The sequence below is a fragment of the Mesitornis unicolor genome, unplaced genomic scaffold, assembly GCF_000695765.1.
Source record: "Mesitornis unicolor isolate BGI_N332 unplaced genomic scaffold, ASM69576v1 scaffold39849, whole genome shotgun sequence".
Lineage (NCBI taxonomy): Eukaryota > Metazoa > Chordata > Aves > Mesitornithiformes > Mesitornithidae > Mesitornis > Mesitornis unicolor.
The window spans coordinates 1-18,936 of record NW_010209070.1 but is presented as its reverse complement, the minus strand read 5'-3'; the positions used below and the strand labels follow the sequence as shown (position 1 = coordinate 18,936).

General features: G+C 46.1%; 2 protein-coding genes across 2 annotated transcripts; one reads left to right on the top strand and one right to left on the bottom strand.

Moving 5' to 3' along the window:
• The first annotated feature begins 9,548 nt into the window (after positions 1-9,548).
• On the top strand, positions 9,549-11,080 carry ATP5J2 (ATP synthase, H+ transporting, mitochondrial Fo complex, subunit F2). Its single transcript, XM_010192745.1, has 4 exons — positions 9,549-9,564; positions 9,655-9,762; positions 10,599-10,715; positions 11,052-11,080. Exons 1-4 carry the CDS (start codon positions 9,549-9,551, stop codon positions 11,078-11,080), a joined length of 270 nt encoding a protein of 89 aa, XP_010191047.1.
• Positions 11,081-12,406: 1,326 nt separating this feature from the next.
• On the bottom strand, positions 12,407-18,108 carry CPSF4 (cleavage and polyadenylation specific factor 4, 30kDa). Its single transcript, XM_010192746.1, has 7 exons — positions 18,064-18,108; positions 17,405-17,557; positions 16,527-16,622; positions 16,292-16,385; positions 15,783-15,855; positions 14,863-14,955; positions 12,407-13,525 (listed from the first exon to the last, which is right to left on the bottom strand). Exons 2-7 carry the CDS (start codon positions 17,550-17,552, stop codon positions 13,457-13,459), a joined length of 573 nt encoding a protein of 190 aa, XP_010191048.1. The 5' UTR covers positions 17,553-17,557; positions 18,064-18,108; the 3' UTR covers positions 12,407-13,456.
• Between the last annotated feature and the right edge of the window lie 828 nt (positions 18,109-18,936).

Genomic DNA, 18,936 nt, shown 5'->3' with positions numbered 1-18,936 from the left:
GAAAAGATCATAACACACCTGAGATGAACTTTGCACAGGCTCTGTTGAAATTCAGGACAGCTTCAGCACGGTGAGAGTCACTTCACCCTTGTGTCAGGACACCAGAATTGGCATTAAATCTGTGAATAACAAAAAGGTATTACTGGAATTTTCATGTGGTTGCATCTACCAAATGCCCCTTGAAAGGCCATGGCCACAAGAATATACAGAAGATCTCCGGGTCCATGCTGCTGGGATGCTGCAGGAATGAGAACACAACATTGCTGGGGTGCCTTTATGGGGCTTTCGGCATATAAGATACTTACATTGCAAAACACCACATTCCTCAGTTCTGACGGAGCCTCTTTTATCTCAGCTGCAGATTCCTGAGTCGAAATCGCTGCCAGATGAGCGCGTACAGCAAGTTAATGGCCACAGAACCTGAGCTGCTCTTGCCTCAAGTCACTTACCCATAGCATCAATGACGTTATCGTGTTCAGCCCATATTTACTACTGCTACAAACTGATTCAGAGAAAACCTGGAGTACAAGATTAATCATTTCTCTTGGGATGTTGAAAATGGATACCAGAACGGACTTCCAAATTAGGTATCTAAAAGTCCTGCATCTCCCAGGAGAGCCCCATTACATCTCCCTACTCCTTCTAATGGAATCTATAGTATGTGAGCACGGCTTTGCCTCCCACAAGCCCTCCCTGCATAATTAGCCCCAGCTCAGATGATTGCTGCCTTCTGTAGCGGCTGGAGAACCACTTTCTTCAGGCTACTGAGATGTAAAGAGGAAATGTTTATTGCAAAATGCAAGTCAACCACAGCCGGTGGGTCTGGGCCATGGTGGAGGGATACAGAAATGGCTTCTTCTTCATTTTTTTTTTTTGGCCTCAGAAATAGAACTCACTAAAAATAGCAGTTCCTCAGGAACAAGACTGCCTGAAAATAGCTGTTTCTCAGGAGCAGAGCTGGCTGCTTCTGAAAGAAGTAGCTATTAATGTATAATTGTCCCTGAGGCTGGTTTCTGAGAAAATGTTGTACGTACAGAGGGCTGTAAAGAGATATGTTCACAGGCAGGAAACATAGGCACCCCTCTCTTGTCAGGGGTCCTGTAAACTCTTAGCTCACATAAGTGCATTTGGTTCCCTAGTCGCAGGCACAGTTAGAGCCATCCCAGCGCTGGGAGGTATTTTCCTCTGTACTAGTTAAAGCAACGCTCTGGGATGCTCTTATTCTCTAGACCAGTAAATGAGAAAGTCTCAGCTCTAACCAAACCTACACCGGTTCCTCTCCCAGGGCTGAGAAAGCCTTCCAAGCCAGAGGCAGCCCTGAAACTCCAGCACTCTCTTTCCACAGAAGGTCCAAGAACTTTGTTGAATTACCCGCTGTGCAATCTACTTCCAATTTCCTGCTCTCCTCAGCACTTAGAGCTTTCTCACACAGATGCTACACGGCAATAAATCTTCTGAAGTATGGCCCTACATTTCTCCCACTATGGCGTTGCCTTATAATGAGGAAAGACAAATTGCTTGTGAGATCAGTTGATTGGTTGGTTATTCTCTAAAATGTCTCACTCATCCTTCTCATCTCGCCATGGGTTCAACAGCTCATTTCTTGTGTCTTCTGTTTGTTTCCCAGCACAGACAGTCAATATCTGCAGAGAGGCCATTCTTCCTCCTCTTCTTCTCCCCTTAAGGAAAACTCCAGCTGGCCAAAAGAAGCAGAGATTATAAAAAGAGAGGTTAAATTTGCAAAGCAGCAGCTTTAAGGAAACAGTAGTGGAGATGAAGTACAGGGGGGCTCTCACTGGCTGCTGCCACCAATTCAGTCCCACACCACCAGTGCCAGAAACCAGAGTAGCCTCTGCTGAGAGCATCTTTGAATCCAAAAGGCTGGGTAGTACTGGGCTGTGTCATCACTGGGTGGAAACCTATAGACTGTTCATTCCAGGCTCTGCTTTAAGTGCTGCTTCAAGTCACATATCTCTCCTGTTCACCAGTGATCTGACGCTTCAGCAGTTCGAATACAGCAGAAGCAGCTTTCTGGAGGAAGTGTAAGGCTGAAGTTCTAGCCATCAAGTAGCCGAAGGCAGTTCTTTTAGACCAAGAAATTACGCTCTTTTTTTTTTTCCTGACTGAATTCCAGCAAAGGAAATGGCACTCTGCTTGCAATTACAGCAGGCTGCAATTTTCATTATGGAAACTACCTTCAGTTCTGAGGGCAGGCTTACACTGCAGTGCACAACAAAGACAGACATCCCCAGACTTCATTATAACCTCGTTTGCTTGGGAGAGAGGCACTGCAGCCAGGCTGATTTCACATACCCACGGCTGTGGGGAACTTGTAAAACTCAAAATACATGGTGCCAGAACTCTGGTGCCTGACGTGGCCAGGCAAAACCTCTAGTATACATAGAGGTATAAATACCCCTGCCACACAGCCATGGCATCGAGCCACGCTGCTAACCGGTCTTTCCCTCCCCTGTTGCAAAGCAGTAATGTTATATAATCTAACTGCATACGTAAAGGGAAGCATCTATAATATAAAGATATACACATATACTCCTTGCCTTTTTATTTTGTTAAAGTTCTGAAAAACATCTCAGGACCCTCAAATCAAATAGCCCATGAAAGGCAGAGTGCTTGGCAGCGTTTCCATCTGAAAGCAGCAGGGTGAGGGTTTTTTTCAGCTCAGATCGCTTTGATTAAACAAGCATTTTGTGGCAGCCGTCGTACAGTGCTCATTAAAAAATACTCTACATTTGCGTAGCATTTATCACCCAAGAATCTCATCGTGTTTTACAAAATGTAATTAATTAAACTTTACAACTCCCCTCAGAGAGGGATAAGGAAAGCGGAGAGTTGCCTCAATCCATCACCGAAATGCAGCAGACACTGGGTTAGAGGAAAGCAGCTGTTCAAGAGCACGCAGCAGCACTAGGACGAGAGGAGAAGATCTTCAGGCAAAGTCACCCAGGGGATGAGCTACACAACTTGTGTTTGCCTGAATCGTGCACTTCCACTATGGATTAAATGCCGACTCTTGCAGATAAGAGGGTGATTTTCCCCCCCACCTCACACCCCGGGTTTATATCCAAGACACCAGTTTTCCATCTATTAAATCCCCAGCGCTGCTAAAGAGCAGGGGCAGCCACAGCCCTGCCCTAGAGCCGAGGGAGGCAGAAGATACAAAGCCACAAATTGCATCTCACAGTACTGGAATGCTGTGCAAGCTGGTGCTTAAAGTGGAGGGAGGGTAAAGTCCCCTTAATCCTTTGCTTACTTCCCTCTCCCCTCCCCATCAGTAAATCCACACCTGTTAAAGGTCACCCTGAAATGAAATACATTTGAATGTCTCCTGCTGCAGCTTGGCTCCCCTGTCCCGGTGCCCTGTGCTCCCTCCCAGTTCACGCTGCAGAGCAGAGGGAAGGGGGGTGCCCATGTGCCTTGATTGAATGTCAGAGTCGCATGGCTGAAATCCCACCCGACTCTTCGCTGATCTTTAGAGGGGAATCTCTTTCTCACCCTGGCTTTAAGCTCCTTTCTTGCCGATTGTATAGGATAACACGGCCACTGGGCAAGCCTGATTAGGCAGATCTGTTATGCCACTTTCACTACCCTGCAAAATGCTAGAATTTGATCCAGTTGCAAGCTGGGGAGGGGGTGCACAGCATCGCTATTTGCGAGTGAAGTACAACAACGAAAACACAGAGATGCATGCAGGGGGGAGAACGACGCAAAGAAACACGGGTGCATCCACATCGCACCACAGAGAAGCACTGAGGAAAGGGAGAACAGGCGGAGGAGCAGGTACCTCACCAGCTCATGCACCAACTCATCAAACACAGCCGTAAATCCTGCAACGGTGGCTGGATCCACTGATTGGAGAACGAGGCATGGTCTAATACTCAGGGTGTGCAAGTACCAAGCTGGATGGTCTGGGCTACACATGTGCTGGTGGGGGCTGCGCTGTGGCTCTGCCATTGCAGCCCTACAAACCTTATGAGTCCTTTGTGTCTTCTGAGACTATGCTTAAGTCACTCACTGATGAAAAATAAGAATGAGGTCTAAATTAATCAGTAGTGCTTCTTGGCTCCTAAGCATTTACTTCAGTCTTCTCACTATCATAGGTTAAGTGACAGCAGGAAGAAAGAGAAACTCTGGGATCCAGGCCCTTCCAGAAACCCTGGGATCCAGGCCCTTCCAGAAGTGCTCAATGTGAAGTTGCACTGGGTTGAACTGGAGACTGACTGTGGTCTGAGATCTGCAGGAAGCAACATCAAAGGGAATCTCCACTGGGCTGTGGAAGTGGTTTTGCTTGAAAGAGTCCAGCTCAGAGCCACAAAGATGATGGAGGGAGTGGAGCATCTCCCTTATGAGGAGCAGTTGAGGGAGCTGGGGCTCTTTAGCTTGGAGAAGAGGAGACTGAGGGGTGACCTCATTAATGTTTATAAATTTGTAAAGGGCAGTGTCAGGAGGAAGGAGCCAGGCTCTGCTCTGGGATGTCCAATGCCAGGACAAGGGGCAATGGTCCCAAGCTGGAGCACAGGAGGTTCAAGCTGAAGATGAGGCCAAACTTTGTCAGTGTGAGGGTTATGGAGCACGGCCCAGGCTGCCCAGAGAGGTTGTGGAGTCTCCTTGTCTGCAGACACCCAAAGCCCTGGCCGTGTTCCTGTGTGACTGCTCTGGTGATCCTGCTCTGGCAGGGGTTGCACTGGGGGAGCTTTCCAGGTCCCTTCCAATTCCTCATATTCTGTGATTCTGTGAAGTGGTAACATCCAAACCTGCCCATGCCCTTGGTCTGAATTAGACCCATGTCAGCAGCTGAGATGCTTCTAAGATATAAGGTAGCAGAGGGAGAACGGCCATCGGCTGCTTCAGCTGGGCAGGTCAGGCAGACAATTTCCACGCAAGGCTATGAAAGTACTGAGCATTTTCAGCAGATGTAAATGTGGGAGAGAAGGAAGAGTACAAGGATTGTGCTGGAGGAACTGGCAGGTGATTTTTTTAAGCCTCTGTGACACTATTTAATTAGTTTCCAAATCCTCCCCCGATAATAAGAGGCCCATTTGTACAGCCCTCCTGCTGGGCCACTCACACTTCGCCAACCAGACGTGTTGGTAAGATGGGATTCACCGCACCAGCGTTCCCCATGCTCATGAGCGCAGATCTGCTTGCACAGATGGAAATGTTCAGTCCTGTCCTTCCGGATTGACGCCACCATGGCTGTCCCAGTGGGTACACGTCTTTCCTCCTTCAGGCATGAAGAAACTGGTTTTTACTGGTCCCTGGTGTTATTTTCATGTTTGTCTATGGGAAGCAGGTAGTGTCAGGTACAGCTGTCACTGCAGCAGATTTATCTTAGGGAAAATTCCTGCTTTGGTTTTGCAAGTGTTTTAATTAACGTAAATTATTTTACTACACTTTACTACTGATAGCGTGTAATTATTTCCCCACAGGTATATATTTAGCTAACAAGCAGACTGTTCAATGACCTACAAAATAAGGTATGTTTGCAAGTGACTCTGGATACAAGCAAAGACCAGCAGGATGGCATCAAACGAGTAGGAGAGAGGAATTCCCCCCCTGTTCCCAAACCCTAAACACAGGGCTCAAAAGTCTCCACTTGAAAAGCCAGTTGTGACATTAACTTACACATTTTATCAGAGGAGCATGAAGATGTATTGAAACTCAAGTGCTGTGAAGGAGAAAAGAACCATGTACATGTTAAACTATTAATCATTGGTAAGCGATCTCCTTTGTGGAGCGTTTTGAGGTTGACTAAGGAAAATGGCTCTGTAATAGCAGAGAGCGAGCAATCTGCTTACAATCACAGGGCAGCTCTCTTGGTTGCTTTTGCTGGGTCAGTCCCCAGGTGTTATTGTCTGTGCAAGGCAATTCACCATTTTCCTGAGGAAATCTGGCCAAGGAAGCGATTCCAAACTCCACGCCCCTTTCTCATCCTATTCAACCCTGGAGCCTGCAAGCACAATTTTAGATGAATGAGGTTGAGACCTGCACTGAGCAGCTGCCTTGCTCTCACCACATCAAACTGTTCATACAATTAAAAAAATATCAGGATCAAGCTACCTGGGACCACAACTTTTCTCCAAACTACTGGGTGATTAAACATACATCTCTCCATTGAGCTCCTGGAAGTGCTGGTAGCCCATGGTTTCTCTTTCTCCTTGATGGCTGCAGCTGCTTAACCTGTGCTGGTGGGAAGACATCAGATTGAAATAAGTGTTTAGGAACCAAGAAGCATCGTAAACCACACGTTTCAGAACTGTATCTGTCACTGGGTTTGATCCTTTATTAAAAGCACCAGGTGTTTTCTCATCAGTTCCAGTGGGTGCAGGATCAGTTTGGTAAATCCTCATCTCTTGACCTTCTTGAAGGCCGCTCTGTGCTACTTTACCCACCTATGGCCACGGTGTCTGCATGTTTCTGTAGTGTCACCGACCTCCAGGCACACGCAAGACACAGAGATTTCAAAGGGTGGCACACAGAGCAAAACAGTGATCCCAGCCTCTAAGTCAGAGGGAGGTTGTGTTATGCTTTTTACTTCTCCTTTTCAGCAACTTTAATGAAGAGTGTTACTTAACTTTTCAGGCCACAACTGAATCTTTGGTCTAAAAACTGCAATATTATGTGTTACAGCTGCTACCGGAAAAAGGAAACCTCTTTTGTATCTATTTGACGTCTTTTGCAAAACACTCTGGGTCTTTGAATTATGTACTCCCTATTATTTCCATGCCACTACTTATAAACTTCACAGCATTTTCTAGAGGAGTCTTCAGCAAGATGAAAACCTCAGGGCAACACTCCATTAGGCTTTTATTTTTATAGGTTGAGTTAAACCTTCTTGAAACCGGTAGGTTTAACTGTGTCCCTTTATTTGGGGTAGCTGAAGGAGACATTAAGTCTATTTCCACCCACAATGTAAGATTGCTCAAGTACCTGAAGGCTCTGGGAGGACAGTTCTGGGTAGGATATTAAAAGGAAAGAAGGTTACGTGTGGATGGACAATGCAGCTCAGGTGGAGGAGGAGACAGAAAGAGAGCGTATTGAAAACAGGAACGGAAACTTCTAACAGCCTGAACAACCACTGATAGAAAACCTGGACTGAATACAAAAAACCCCAGATATTCGGGGTCACAGTGCTGCCTGGAGCAGGTCTGAAGCCATAAGCAACAAAACTGGCTCTCAATTGCGTGATTTCTTCTGTGTTCAGGAAAGAAGGGCTGTGAGCTTTCTTGTGAGCAAACAGAAATACATCAGCAATACCTTTCTTCATCACTCCTCCTCCCATCTGGGACCAACAAGACCCTGAATTTCAGCCAGCACCACGGGTCAAAGGGAGGAAATATGTGCTGCAAAACCTCTGGCACATCTGTATTGCTTAACTCTTCCTGCTTGGTTCGGGATTCAGATAGCACAAAGACAACAGCGCCGTTCCTCTCGCTCCGCCAGAGCAGGCAGTTCAGGCCAAGGTTTGGGTCACCGCCATCTCTAATTGCAGTGAAGACAATTATGGACATCCATTCCTACTCTAACAACCCACATTTCTCCAGACCTTGCCATAAGCAGCTTGAGCATCTCTATGCGTTGTTCTGCTCTGCAGGGAACTGCTTAAAATGAGACACTCACCATGGGCTTTTTTCCCTGTAGGTGAATTAATCTGCCTTGCATGAGTAATCCTATTTAGAACAATAAGTCGCCCTGCAAGAATGAGGGAAGTTGAAGCATGCTTTTATGCAAGTACTGTAAAAGGCCACGTAGTAGTTCATCAGGGGACACTCCAGCAAGAAAATGACAGTTACCGGTAAAAGCCGATAATAAAATAAAGGATAATTTAATAAGGGGATTTTTAACCCATTTAACAGGGACTAAATTTGGAACTCTTTCTTCAAGTGATCAGGCACACTATACTTTCCTAATCCTACTTTCTGTTAATAAGTAAAAGAAAAAAGCGGGGAGAAACCCACTCCTTCTGCTTTTAGTTTTATGTTATGGGAGAGCACTAGTCAATGTAAATAAATTTCAGTAAAACAGCAAATGAAGCTAGACATGTAGATGAGATTCTGAGTAAGATGCATTACAGGTTACCCTATCTTGTGAGACAACAGGGGCCCCATGCCTCAACTCATTTAATACCAGGTAACACAAACTGTGCCGTTTATAATGCAAGAATCCCGCAGCGGCAGGAGGAAGCCATGTGGAATAAGATTCTGCCACCTAAGAAAAGTAAAAGCTGCGGAAATTGGTAGCTCGGTGTCTCTGTAGGAGCCCTGTGGGCCCCCTTCAGCATCTCAAATTCAGTCTTCATCATCTCTGATCCACTCAGTGGGATGGAGGTTTAATATCTAGGAAATCTGGGGTCCTGGCTGCCCTGTCAGGAACAGCGGTGGATGGCTGCTCCCTGTTTACTGCTGTATCACTTTGCTTTCCAGATTCAGCACAATAAACAACAACAAAACCTGACACAATTTTATGAACCCGAATGATACGGTTTAAAACCTCTAGAGGTCAGGCTAATGGAGAGCATCTTTCCAGCAGCTGCATTCTGCTAAGTGCGAGTGACACCTTCTGGAGTCCTCTCCCCAGTAACCCACCCTCATCCCACCACAGCCACCTCTGCAGGGATTTTCTCTGCCCAGGGTGGCCCTTCTAGGGGTCTGGGTGCACTGAATCTTCCAGAAAGACATTTGGGAACGTGAAATAAATCAGGGTGGCTCTTTCCTACCGCACGAAGGCAAAAGTTGTCTATACCTGAAGATTACCTCTTCCACCACCTTGGTTATACAGGTTTAATTCCAGCATATATAGAGAGCCAGCCTCTCCTTTTGCCTTTGACATCCTTCCAGAGGAGCAGGAGTAAAACACAGCATATTCCCACAGGGAAAAGTCCTGAGTGGGCACTGAAATGGGACCACACGATACATTACTCACCTGTCACCTAAGCCCTGTGAAAAACACAGTTTAATATTCCTCCTCTTGCCTTGAAGCCACCTAACATTGCAGCAGATGGGAGGTGACCCCTGGAAGAGGTCTGAGAAGCCCTCACTTCCTACATTACAATGTATGTTAACAAGTTTAAATGTATACTGCTGTTTATACTACCTGTGAATGCACATTTAGAGTGTTAACAGTCGCAACTTCTTCAGAACACACTGGAAAAGGTTCCCTTGTGGGACCATCGCTGGGCTGGTGTCCCCTGACAAGCGCCCGACCGCTGGAGTGGGACATGAGGGGAAATACCCTCAGGGTAGCCCCCAGCCCCGTGACAGAACGGCACAGGCCCGCTCGCAGCGCCTGTGGCAGCGTGTGCAGCCCCCATTGAGGAACCGAACCCCCGGTGAGGACATGGGACAAGGGACAAGGCGACAGCGGAGCCCACACCTTCGTCCGAAGGGAGGGCGGTGCGCCCCGCCCAACATGGCGCCAGCCCCTCCCCGCCCCCCCAACATCCGGGTTCCCGCCCGACCTTCCTCCCGTGAGCCTCAGCGGCGCGCTCCTTCCCGCCCTCCCCCGCGGCGGCGCAGAGCAGCAGCGGCAAGATGGCGCAGCCGCCGGGTGAGTGCGGCGGGCGGCCAAGGTGACCGCAGCTCCCTCATTCCCTTCCCTTCTGACTGGGCTGTGTTTCTCTCTCTCTCTGTGCCGCAGTTCTCCTCAAGGACACGAAGCTGATGGACGTGAAGCTGGGCCAGCTGCCCACCTGGCTGGCCATGAGAGACTTCACCCCCGGTGGCATCTTGGGGGGCCTGCGAAGAGGTGAGGGGAGCTGAGGGGGCCTGTACCCCCTCGGCTGGGGGAGAGCCGAAAGGTGCGAAGCCCTTCTCCCGATGGAGCCAGGCAGATCAGTGCATAAGTGTCTATAGCTGCTGGGGTGGGTGCTGGCAGTGGAGGGGGGATCCAGCACTCCAGGGGCTGCTGCAGGGCGGTTTTTGTGTTCCCAGAGCCGAGTCTCCTGTAAGCATCTTGTTCTCCCATCTGTACATTTGTTTCTTGCATGGGTTTTATCCACCAGAGGTTTGTTTTCAGTATTCTTTCTCATATAAAGAGGAAATGCGGTAATCTGACTCCTGAACCTATTTGCTGAAAATCTTGATGTTTCCCATCATCACGAGTTAATTAAAAGAAATAAAGGCAATTGATCCGTGAGGATGATAAGGACACAGGGTTTTCACAGATTGCCTAGCAAAAGTTTTGACCAGTTCCCTTTGCTGTAGATACAAGTGTGGCATTCAGGTCGATTTAAACACAAAATAGCAAATGCAAGTATCTACGTAATGTATATACACTACTATGAAAGAACAAGATAATTCTAAAGCAGCTTGAGCTCATGAAAGTCACAGTAATGTTTAGGGAAAAATGATAAGTGGCTTTCCATCCCCTCTTTTTTTCTGAAGGCTTAGTGCCAGTAACTTGAGTTCACGTTGCTTAACCAACACAGAGGTTGCTTTCCCTCAGAGTTGCTTCCAAGACCCTCAGATGTTTCATTAGAAACAATTTCCTGAAGTTCTGCAAAACCAGGCTGCTTTTTTTTCTGGCTCGGAAAAATACACAACTCATCTGGCTGCTACGAAAACAACTTTTCTCTTCCCCAGGTTACGACCGATACTACAATAAATACATCAACGTCAGGAAAGGGGGCCTTGGTGGTATCTCCATGCTGCTTGCTGGTTATGTGGTTATCAGCTACATCTGGAGCTACAGTCACATCAGTAAGTAAAAGCTGTGTGGCTGAGTGTGGGCAATAAAAACAAATCTGTGGCTGCTTTTAGAAATAAAATGAAAGACGGTGCTAATCATTGCTTGAATCTGAGACTGGGGGCAAGCAGACTTTTTTTAGCCAGGGAACCTGAATGCTTTCAGTAAGCGATCAGATGCCAGTATTTTCTTGGGGCTGAAGAAAACCTAGATCTTGTTGTCTGTGTGACCTGACAGCGCTTAGAAACTACATACTCACACTTTTTTTAGAGTGCTTGCTTTCCTGTAACTGCAGGGGTGGTTTTATTCTTGTGACTTCAGTACAATTAATTTGCTTTACTTTGATTCAGAGCACGACCGCCGCAGGAAGTACCACTGAAGCATGGATTTCAGAAAGTGAAGGTCCAGCTCATGATCAGACTTGGCTACCAGAACAGTTATCCTGATAGAAGACATCAGAACTAATTCTGTAAAGTCTGTACTGTTGTGACCAATAATAAAGTGTATACGCTCACTGAGCTGATGCTCTGATAACTGACTTGTTAATTGGACTGCGTAGGCGAGTTTGCCTTCTGAGAGTTTTACTCCTCAAGGGTAAATTCAGAGATGGTTGGGAAAGCATCTGCTACTTGGGTTGCATTGTGAACTGGGGAAACCATTACAACTGATTACTGAACTGTTTGATAAAGGTAAAAAACATTGGATTGCTTCTTGAAGGCCTGCATGGCCATGATGTATATTTATGCACACCTAAACACCATTATGTATTGGACAACTGAAAGGCTGTAATGTTTTTATTTTAAAGACTAAGCTTTAAGCAGCTCAGTGTAGCCATGTGTTTCTGATTCTCAGTCAGGTTGTCACCTGGGGCTGCAGGTATTCGGGCAGTTCTCCCTCGCTGCAGAACACTGCTTTGGGCAAGGTTTCAGGTCTGCAATTCTCATTCTGTCACCAGGTACTAATGCTGCTTACCTCTGGTAACCCATTTCTATCACAGCTCTACCTCCATTCATTACTAAAAGAAGCTGGAACATTACTCTGAACAGGTGTAAGCTTAAAAACCCTTTAATATAACAAATGTCCATGAAGTTAAACCAAAAGGAAAACTTTGCTTCTTGACTTAAGCATAGTGGTGAGAAGTTTAACAGGAGACACTGCGTAAATGCAGTGTAAAGGAGCAGCTGTGGGTCTGGCCCCAGCTGATGCCTTTTCTCACACCCCTCTGAGGGTGCTGCAGGTGGGCACAGTATCCTTCCCTGAACAGCAGGGAGAACAAAAAAACACTTGTTAAGGGGTCTAAAGAATCTCTCAGGAGCTTCAGGGGTAACATGAGGCTTTCAGGGGTAACTGTGCTTTCAGTTTTGGTAATGCCTGCAGGTGAAGACCATGAACTCCTGAATTAGATGGGGAAGGCAGCCAGACCAAGGTGTTTTAGTTCCCACTCCACATGCCTAGTTATGCACAGGTAGCCCTGTAGTCTGGCCACTGTTCAGCCTCTGGTGACAATGTGTCATGAGAAGGGTCTGAGGGTCTGTCACACCACAGCCACTTCGGCTTGAAATTTCTATTTTCACTCTGACTACCAACAGTGAAATAACCAGTCAGTGAAACCAACATAGGCTCTGGTCACTTCTCTTAATCTAGTCATATAAACCATGTTCTTAAAAAAAAAAAAGAGGAAAAAAAAATCACAGCCAGCTTTTTCCATCAGTACATTTCAATAAAAACAAAGTAAAAAGGCAGTCAGCAAATGAGAGATGGGTTAGAATGAATAAGGCTCATACTGGAGGTGCAATTTTTTTTTTTAATTCACATTTTATCATTGGCCCTTTTGAAATAGTCTTCTCACAAAATAAATGGGTTTTGGCTTCCAAAAACTGCTCTACCACTTCTAAAAGCAGTGTTCCATCAGAATATACATCTCCACTTCCTGGTCTTCTCTAGGCTACGGGGATACCTGCTCAGTGTGAGCAGGACAACAGGGGGCTGAGACAAGGCTCTCCTACACTTAAAGCCGTGTTCATTTCCCTCATTGCTTCGTGCAAAGGGCAAATGAGCACAGAGTGACTTTCCTAAAAATCCCTATTCCTCATTGTTTGGCTAACCACGGAGGTGCCAACTTATTCTCCGCTTGATCGGTTCTCACCCAGAAGATTTCTTTCTAACCCTCAGGATAGCAAGAAGCACAGAAACAAAGCAAGGGGATGAGAGTTTTGCAGCCTGATGCACGTGATGCGTTAGACAAGCTTACTGACTACAGCAGGCTGGACCTGGGAACACGACTTTGCTTTTTAAGAGCTACAGGACAGCAGAATCCCTGCTTCCTCACTGAAGGCAAGGCTTTTCAAGTATTACTTTTCCTAATCAGTCTTCCTGCTTCCACAGGGAGGGCTGGAGCGCTGCAGGTTCTCCAGAGGGAAGTGGCAGAAGGAAAACGCTTTAAAGAAACACTGGCGTAAGACGCGTTTATGTAGAGCGCTGCGCTGGTGAGGGGTTTGCATATCTATTTGCTTTTAGATCTGCCTTTCAGCAGGGCTCAATGAGAACAGGCGGAGGCCAAAATCTATTTTAAAAAGGTTAAAACATAAAAAAACGTTGTGGACAATTACAAAAATGTTGCTTAGCAGCAGCCAGCCTCTGACCAGTTCTTTCAGTAATGGCATTAAAAAACAACCTGATTAATAGTTCAAAACATAGTGCTAGGCAGAAACCTTTTCTCAGTGTTAATAGCTCCCTTGCACTCTTCATTCTGCTTTCACTGTCCACTGAGAAAGGCCAGATGTCCTTTGGTGCATCTGTTGGCATAATGACCTTTTTCACCACACTAAAAGAGAAAGAGAGAGGAATTATTACACGGTTACAGCTTTTTTCCTCCAGCTGCCTTCATTAATGTAGCCGGCAACTGTTCTGATTCAGAAGCTTTTCCACATATGGAAGATGCAGCATTCAGCAGGTGAAGTGAAACAGTGCCACAAGGGATGTGATTTATGGACTATTTTCACTCCTTGGAGCTAAAGCTGCTTCTGTGCTAGGAGCAACCTGACGCTGCGTTATTATAACGCTCTACAAAGGAGAGCGTGCTCAGCACGACACTACAGACAGCGAAGGGCACAAGGAGAATTTCAACATTTGAGGCTTCCAAGACCACTCCATCTGACACACACAGCATCAGAGATACCTGGGGACTCTCCTGCCCAGCTATTCTGAATTAAACAAGCGATTCATGACTCTGCACCTTGAAGCCATTCGAGCCCAGAGAGAAACATCAGTATTTGAGGCCACAGCATTCTCCAGATAGGCAATTTACTTGCAGGTACAATAATAAGCAGTTATTCAAGGTCTTCAGTGAAATGGATTCAGCTACTTAACATCCCTGTCCAACCACAGTCATTTTTACCCAAATAAGCACCTAAGGCACAGCAGTTGGCACACACAGTGATGTAACTGTCAAGGCTGATGGGACAGGAAGACTTTTTGCCCTTTTCTAGTGGCTGAGGCTGGGGCTTTTGTGGAAAAATAAACAGAGGTGGGAACTCAATTGTGTCAAAGTTTTCCTGGTGCTTCCCAATGAGCAACCAAGGTGAACGGCTTGTTCCTTGGTTTCACACCAATGGGGCACATTTAGAGCTGAAATACCAAACAGTTTTAGATACTCGATTTCTGTTACACACAAGGACCTTCCATGCTAACAGAGGAGAAGACAATCTTTCTACAATCACCAATTATAAGCAAATTAACTTACGAGACAAAACTAATATTAGCTCTTATGAAATGTTCAGTTCAGCTGTTTCCTTTAACTGTGGCTATGGCAGGGTTTCCTGCTTTTTAGCAGATGGGCAAAGTCTGTCCTACAGCAGCCTTAATTGTCACAGCAATGTCCATGAGCTGGCAAACCAGTGACCTAGGGGCTGCTGAACTCATTCCTAACTCCTGCAGCCATATCCACATGCGAAATGCAAGGTCTGCTGAGCAGGGCACATGTTTCCTGAACCTGTTCACACTGTGAAGAAAACCTTTTGCAGGTCCAACACCCCACATCACAACAATCTATTCCTTTACCCAGGACAAGCAACCAGCAGCAAAACAGCACGATGCAGTCCAGCTGATGTGTGCTCTGTCCTTAAATCCAGCACCCTTTGCTTTCCCTCCCTCCTGAATTACCTTGTAGCAGGTGACCTGCTCCAACGGCCGGGGTCCTCTGTTCCCAGTGTTGTTATTTTGAGACTGCATGACTCCAATGACTTGGGGTGTCCTCTGTTGGTTAGGAGAAGAGTTCTGACTCATTAAGTGCATCAAGGATAAATATTTTATGGTTGTTATTTTGTTAAGAAGGTAAAAGAACACTCCATATATCAAATGATCAATTTTTCTCCAAATCTGTGTGTGGGTGCTCTGCCAGCTGGAGCACCAGAGAGAAGAAATCAAGCACTGAGGCTTACAAAGCCCAGAGATCCTGCTTTTCTCTGGAAAGCAGATTTAGAGAGTAGGTTTAGGCTGCTAAAATATCACTGCCATCACCAAGAGATGTCAAACAGCTTACAAAAACTGGCAGATTGCTGCACAACCACGTATGATGTGCTTCTATGTAATGTGGGAGTGTTCTGCAAGATCTCCATGTAAAGTTGGAGCAATCGTAGGGCTTTCATCACTATAAAGGCACTCAGGGTTGCTCACTGCTGGCCTCTGAGCTGGAGGACAGTGCAAATGACTGAGAAAGCTAACCAAGGTGAGGGGAGAAACAGAACAGAGCAAAATATCACAGTCCCAGGACGAAGGCAGCAGCAGTTCATTGTGACCAGATGGTGGACATTACAGGGCTGGGAGGAGGAGACAGAAGGGACAGCGCTTTGTGGTTTATTAGGATTTGTCTCCCAAGTTCTTAATTACAAAAGAATATCACACCCTGTTGTAAAATAGGAAAGGTTTCACCTCATTCAGTGAGTATTTCTTCAAGGCTTCCCAGCAAGCCTGATCCAAGAGCTCAGGTGTCCAGTTTTGGCTGCTAGACCATACACCCTCTTTTAAAGCTCTGTGGCAAATGCTTTGAGGGTGGGTGTGTAGGAGGCGGGGGAATCGTGTACCTTTTGCTGTGTTTGTGTCGGTTGAGGCAGTGGTGGTTGCTCTGTGGTTCCCATTGGCAGTTCAAACCGCGGGCTGGTTTAGAAACAAGAAAATTGATTCTTAAACCACGTGCCAACATTTTGCCATCAGCTCAGTCAAGTAACTCCAAACGGCAAAACAAACCGCCAATTAAACTTGGCTCACAGGAAACAGACCTCCCCCTCCCCTCTTCTCTTTGCGTTCTGAGGCTCAGCAATTACATATACACAAATTACAGTCCAATACGCAGTATGTCCCTCCACTGGTGAAGTCTTCTGCAATATAAACCCCTGTGATCCTAGTGCAGTGAAGGCATCTGACCACTCTAGAGCCTTACTGGTAACTCCCTGACCCATATCCTCAAAATTGATACAGCAAACTAAACGTTGACCAATTCTCCAAAGCCGTTGGGAAGCACTGGAGCACCCTCATCATGACACGATTACAGGGGAAACCCAAGATGACAGGACAGGTCTGGAAGCATACTCACTGCATGAATTTACAGGTAGGCCCCTCTGGACAGAATCCTACAAGGTAATTCACACAAATGACTCTTCGAGTGTGCCGGTGTCTGCAGAGAGGACCTGCAACACAAAGCTCAGGAGTTCATGTCCCATCTATACGTACCCCAGTGCTCAGCAGTAGCAAGTACACAAGCAGATCACGCAAAGAGAGAACAGCCTTGGTTTACAGCCACAGAAGCAGGAACCGTGCACCATACATACCATGTTTACAGAAGCCTCTGTCATACCAGGGACAGTCTTTGATCTTAGACTCCGGGTCGATGTGCAAGAATGGGCATTCTTTGTTACTGCATTCCCCTGTACCAAAGGCAAATGCACTTCTCAGTCAACTGCGCAGCTTCCAGATCAAACGACTCTCAAAACGTTACCTGGATCACGTAGCTCCCACAAAGCTGTTACCAACATTTACAAGTTCAGGCACAACAGTCTTACTGCCTGCCTTAACCTAGATGAAGAACACTGAGGACTCACTCTCGGCGAGTAAAATTCTACCAGACTGGATTATTTATGTGTGCTTTTTTAAAAAAAATGCGGAAACTAAATTTGAAAGAGCAGTCATGATAACAAAAACCAAACATTTAGTGCACCAGAAGTGTGGAGAAACTACAAATTGCGCACTAACCTCAATCCAAGGAAACCTACAAGACTGTAAGTTTCTGACAGCAAGTTGCCTCATTATGTCCAGATCTCCAGAGCTGGAAAGCAAGTGCATAAAAGTTTTGCACCCCCATGCCCTCTGCTGCTCATCAACTCCCCAAAATAAGAGTCATGCAAAGACCAACTGCTCAGCCTACTCATCTGATCCCCAAAACAGAACATAAGGCAAAAATCCCAGTAAAAACTTGAACTTCCCCCCTCTTCCCCTAAGGGACAAGCTCTTGAGAGAGAAGACATCTACCATACGTCAGAAATTTAGGAGGAAGGCCTAAACAGATCTGGAAAATTACAATCTAACAATATCACCAGACACAGAAAGACTGTAACGCTCTGAAGACGGATGAGAGCAATGTACCAGGATCCTCTTCACCAGACTCCCACGCCAGCAAGAAACACTAAGCAGGAGCTACAACACCTCTTACCAAATTTGGAGTAGAAGTAACACTCAGGCATCTTGGTCATGTCGTACTCGTGCAGAAACTCGCACTGGTCTCCCTTTTTGCACAGTCCTCGTAGCCAGTGTTTGCAAACAACTGTCTTTTCCCCGCTGATGTGTCGGAACGGGCACATGCCTCCTGCAGAAGGGTGGGCCAAGGAGAAGGGGAAAAAAACAAAGAACAGTTAAAATCTGCCACATGGGAAGGCCCAGGGCAAGAGCAACACTTTGTTCAGAAGTTTCAGAAGGCATGGCTTTTTCTTAGGAATTCAGCCTTCAGTGGCAACGGTCACTTGAGACAAGTCTTATGTTAGTCTCTAATGAGCTAAGCAGCGCAGTCATCAGCTCTTAATCCTGGCAGCCTCAACCCACAGCCACTACTACGGGCACATCCACAGCAAGGTCTGTGTGTGGGAAGTTCAAATCTTCCTTTACCGGTAACTTTGCTTATTCACCTCCCAGCTGCTTTTAAAAAGTACCATTATTTCACCGCTGCTGCAGTTATTACAACATCCTTCATTCTTATCCTTTGTCTAGGTTATCCCCCGTCTCCACAAAAAAGCTGAGTACTGCAGACAGTGCCAGCAAACCCCTTTCTCCTCCCTCTACCCCCATGAGTATAATTGTATTGGATATTTTACTTACCTTTTCCACATGCCGCCTTTAAAAAAAATTCACAGACAGCCGCCCCCGATTCTGTAGAGGGAACAAAAACACACAATTAATTTTAACTAAGTCTCATGGCAACTTTTAAAATATTTCCTTCCCCAGAAAAAAAACCCCTGGTCCTCAACATCAAAAGAAAAGCAGCATTTTGGTTTGGGGAATTTACTTTCCCTCATAAGTTCCTTGTTCAAATCTGGCCCTTGCAAATATCTGTATTCTTCTTGTGGGACACCAAAGGGAATTTGCAGAGGTTTGGTGGTGTTTGTTTTGCTTTTCAGATGTTTAAGTTTTAACGACTAGGTTTTCCTCCGCTGTTAAGTCATTCACATCAGTGAACCCTGTATTTACAGTCCTGGCAACGACAGTCTTGTCTTTTTTTGACCAGAACAGCCTGAAACAACCATTAGTGTGTTAACACTTGCTGATTCTAATCAACAGGTATCACAACATTCAACAGAGTTAAAACACAAGTTTAGTAGCCCAGCCAAAAAATTACAGCAAACTACAAGTTTCCTGAGATGACCTTTGCCAAATTATTAGACTGGAGAAAAAGACTTAAGAGACCAGGCCGCAGATACACCTAAAGATGAAGTCTCTCTGTCATCAAAATACCTCATTTATCAAAAGGGAATGAAAAAATATAATAAAGCTCTGTGCAGGAAAGTGATGTTTATTCACAATAATCCCTCAACTCTCATTTGCAGCCTGGCTGGGCCCTTACAGCAGCTGTCATTAAACAAGAAAGAAAAGATACCTGGATTAAGACAGAAACTTCACAGAAGTTGGGTGGATCTAAGGACAGTGGCCGAGCAAGGCGCTCAGACCCTCAGAAACCTCCCTTCCTCCCACCCC

Excerpts from the sequence above, each read along its gene's own strand:
- ATP5J2 (XM_010192745.1), top strand. Across the intron at positions 9,763-10,598 it reads CTTGGGGGGCCTGCGAAGAG|GTTACGACCGATACTACAAT; the intron begins GTGAGGGGAGCT and ends TCTCTTCCCCAG. Across the intron at positions 10,716-11,051 it reads CTGGAGCTACAGTCACATCA|AGCACGACCGCCGCAGGAAG; the intron begins GTAAGTAAAAGC and ends ACTTTGATTCAG.
- CPSF4 (XM_010192746.1), bottom strand. The coding sequence starts at position 17,552 with ATGTGCCCGTTCCGACACATCAGCGGGGAAAAGACAGTTGTTTGCAAA. Across the intron at positions 16,386-16,526 it reads CAGAGGCTTCTGTAAACATG|GTCCTCTCTGCAGACACCGG; the intron begins GTATGTATGGTG and ends TTTGTGTTGCAG. Across the intron at positions 13,526-14,862 it reads AGCAGGTCACCTGCTACAAG|TGTGGTGAAAAAGGTCATTA; the intron begins GTAATTCAGGAG and ends TTTCTCTTTTAG.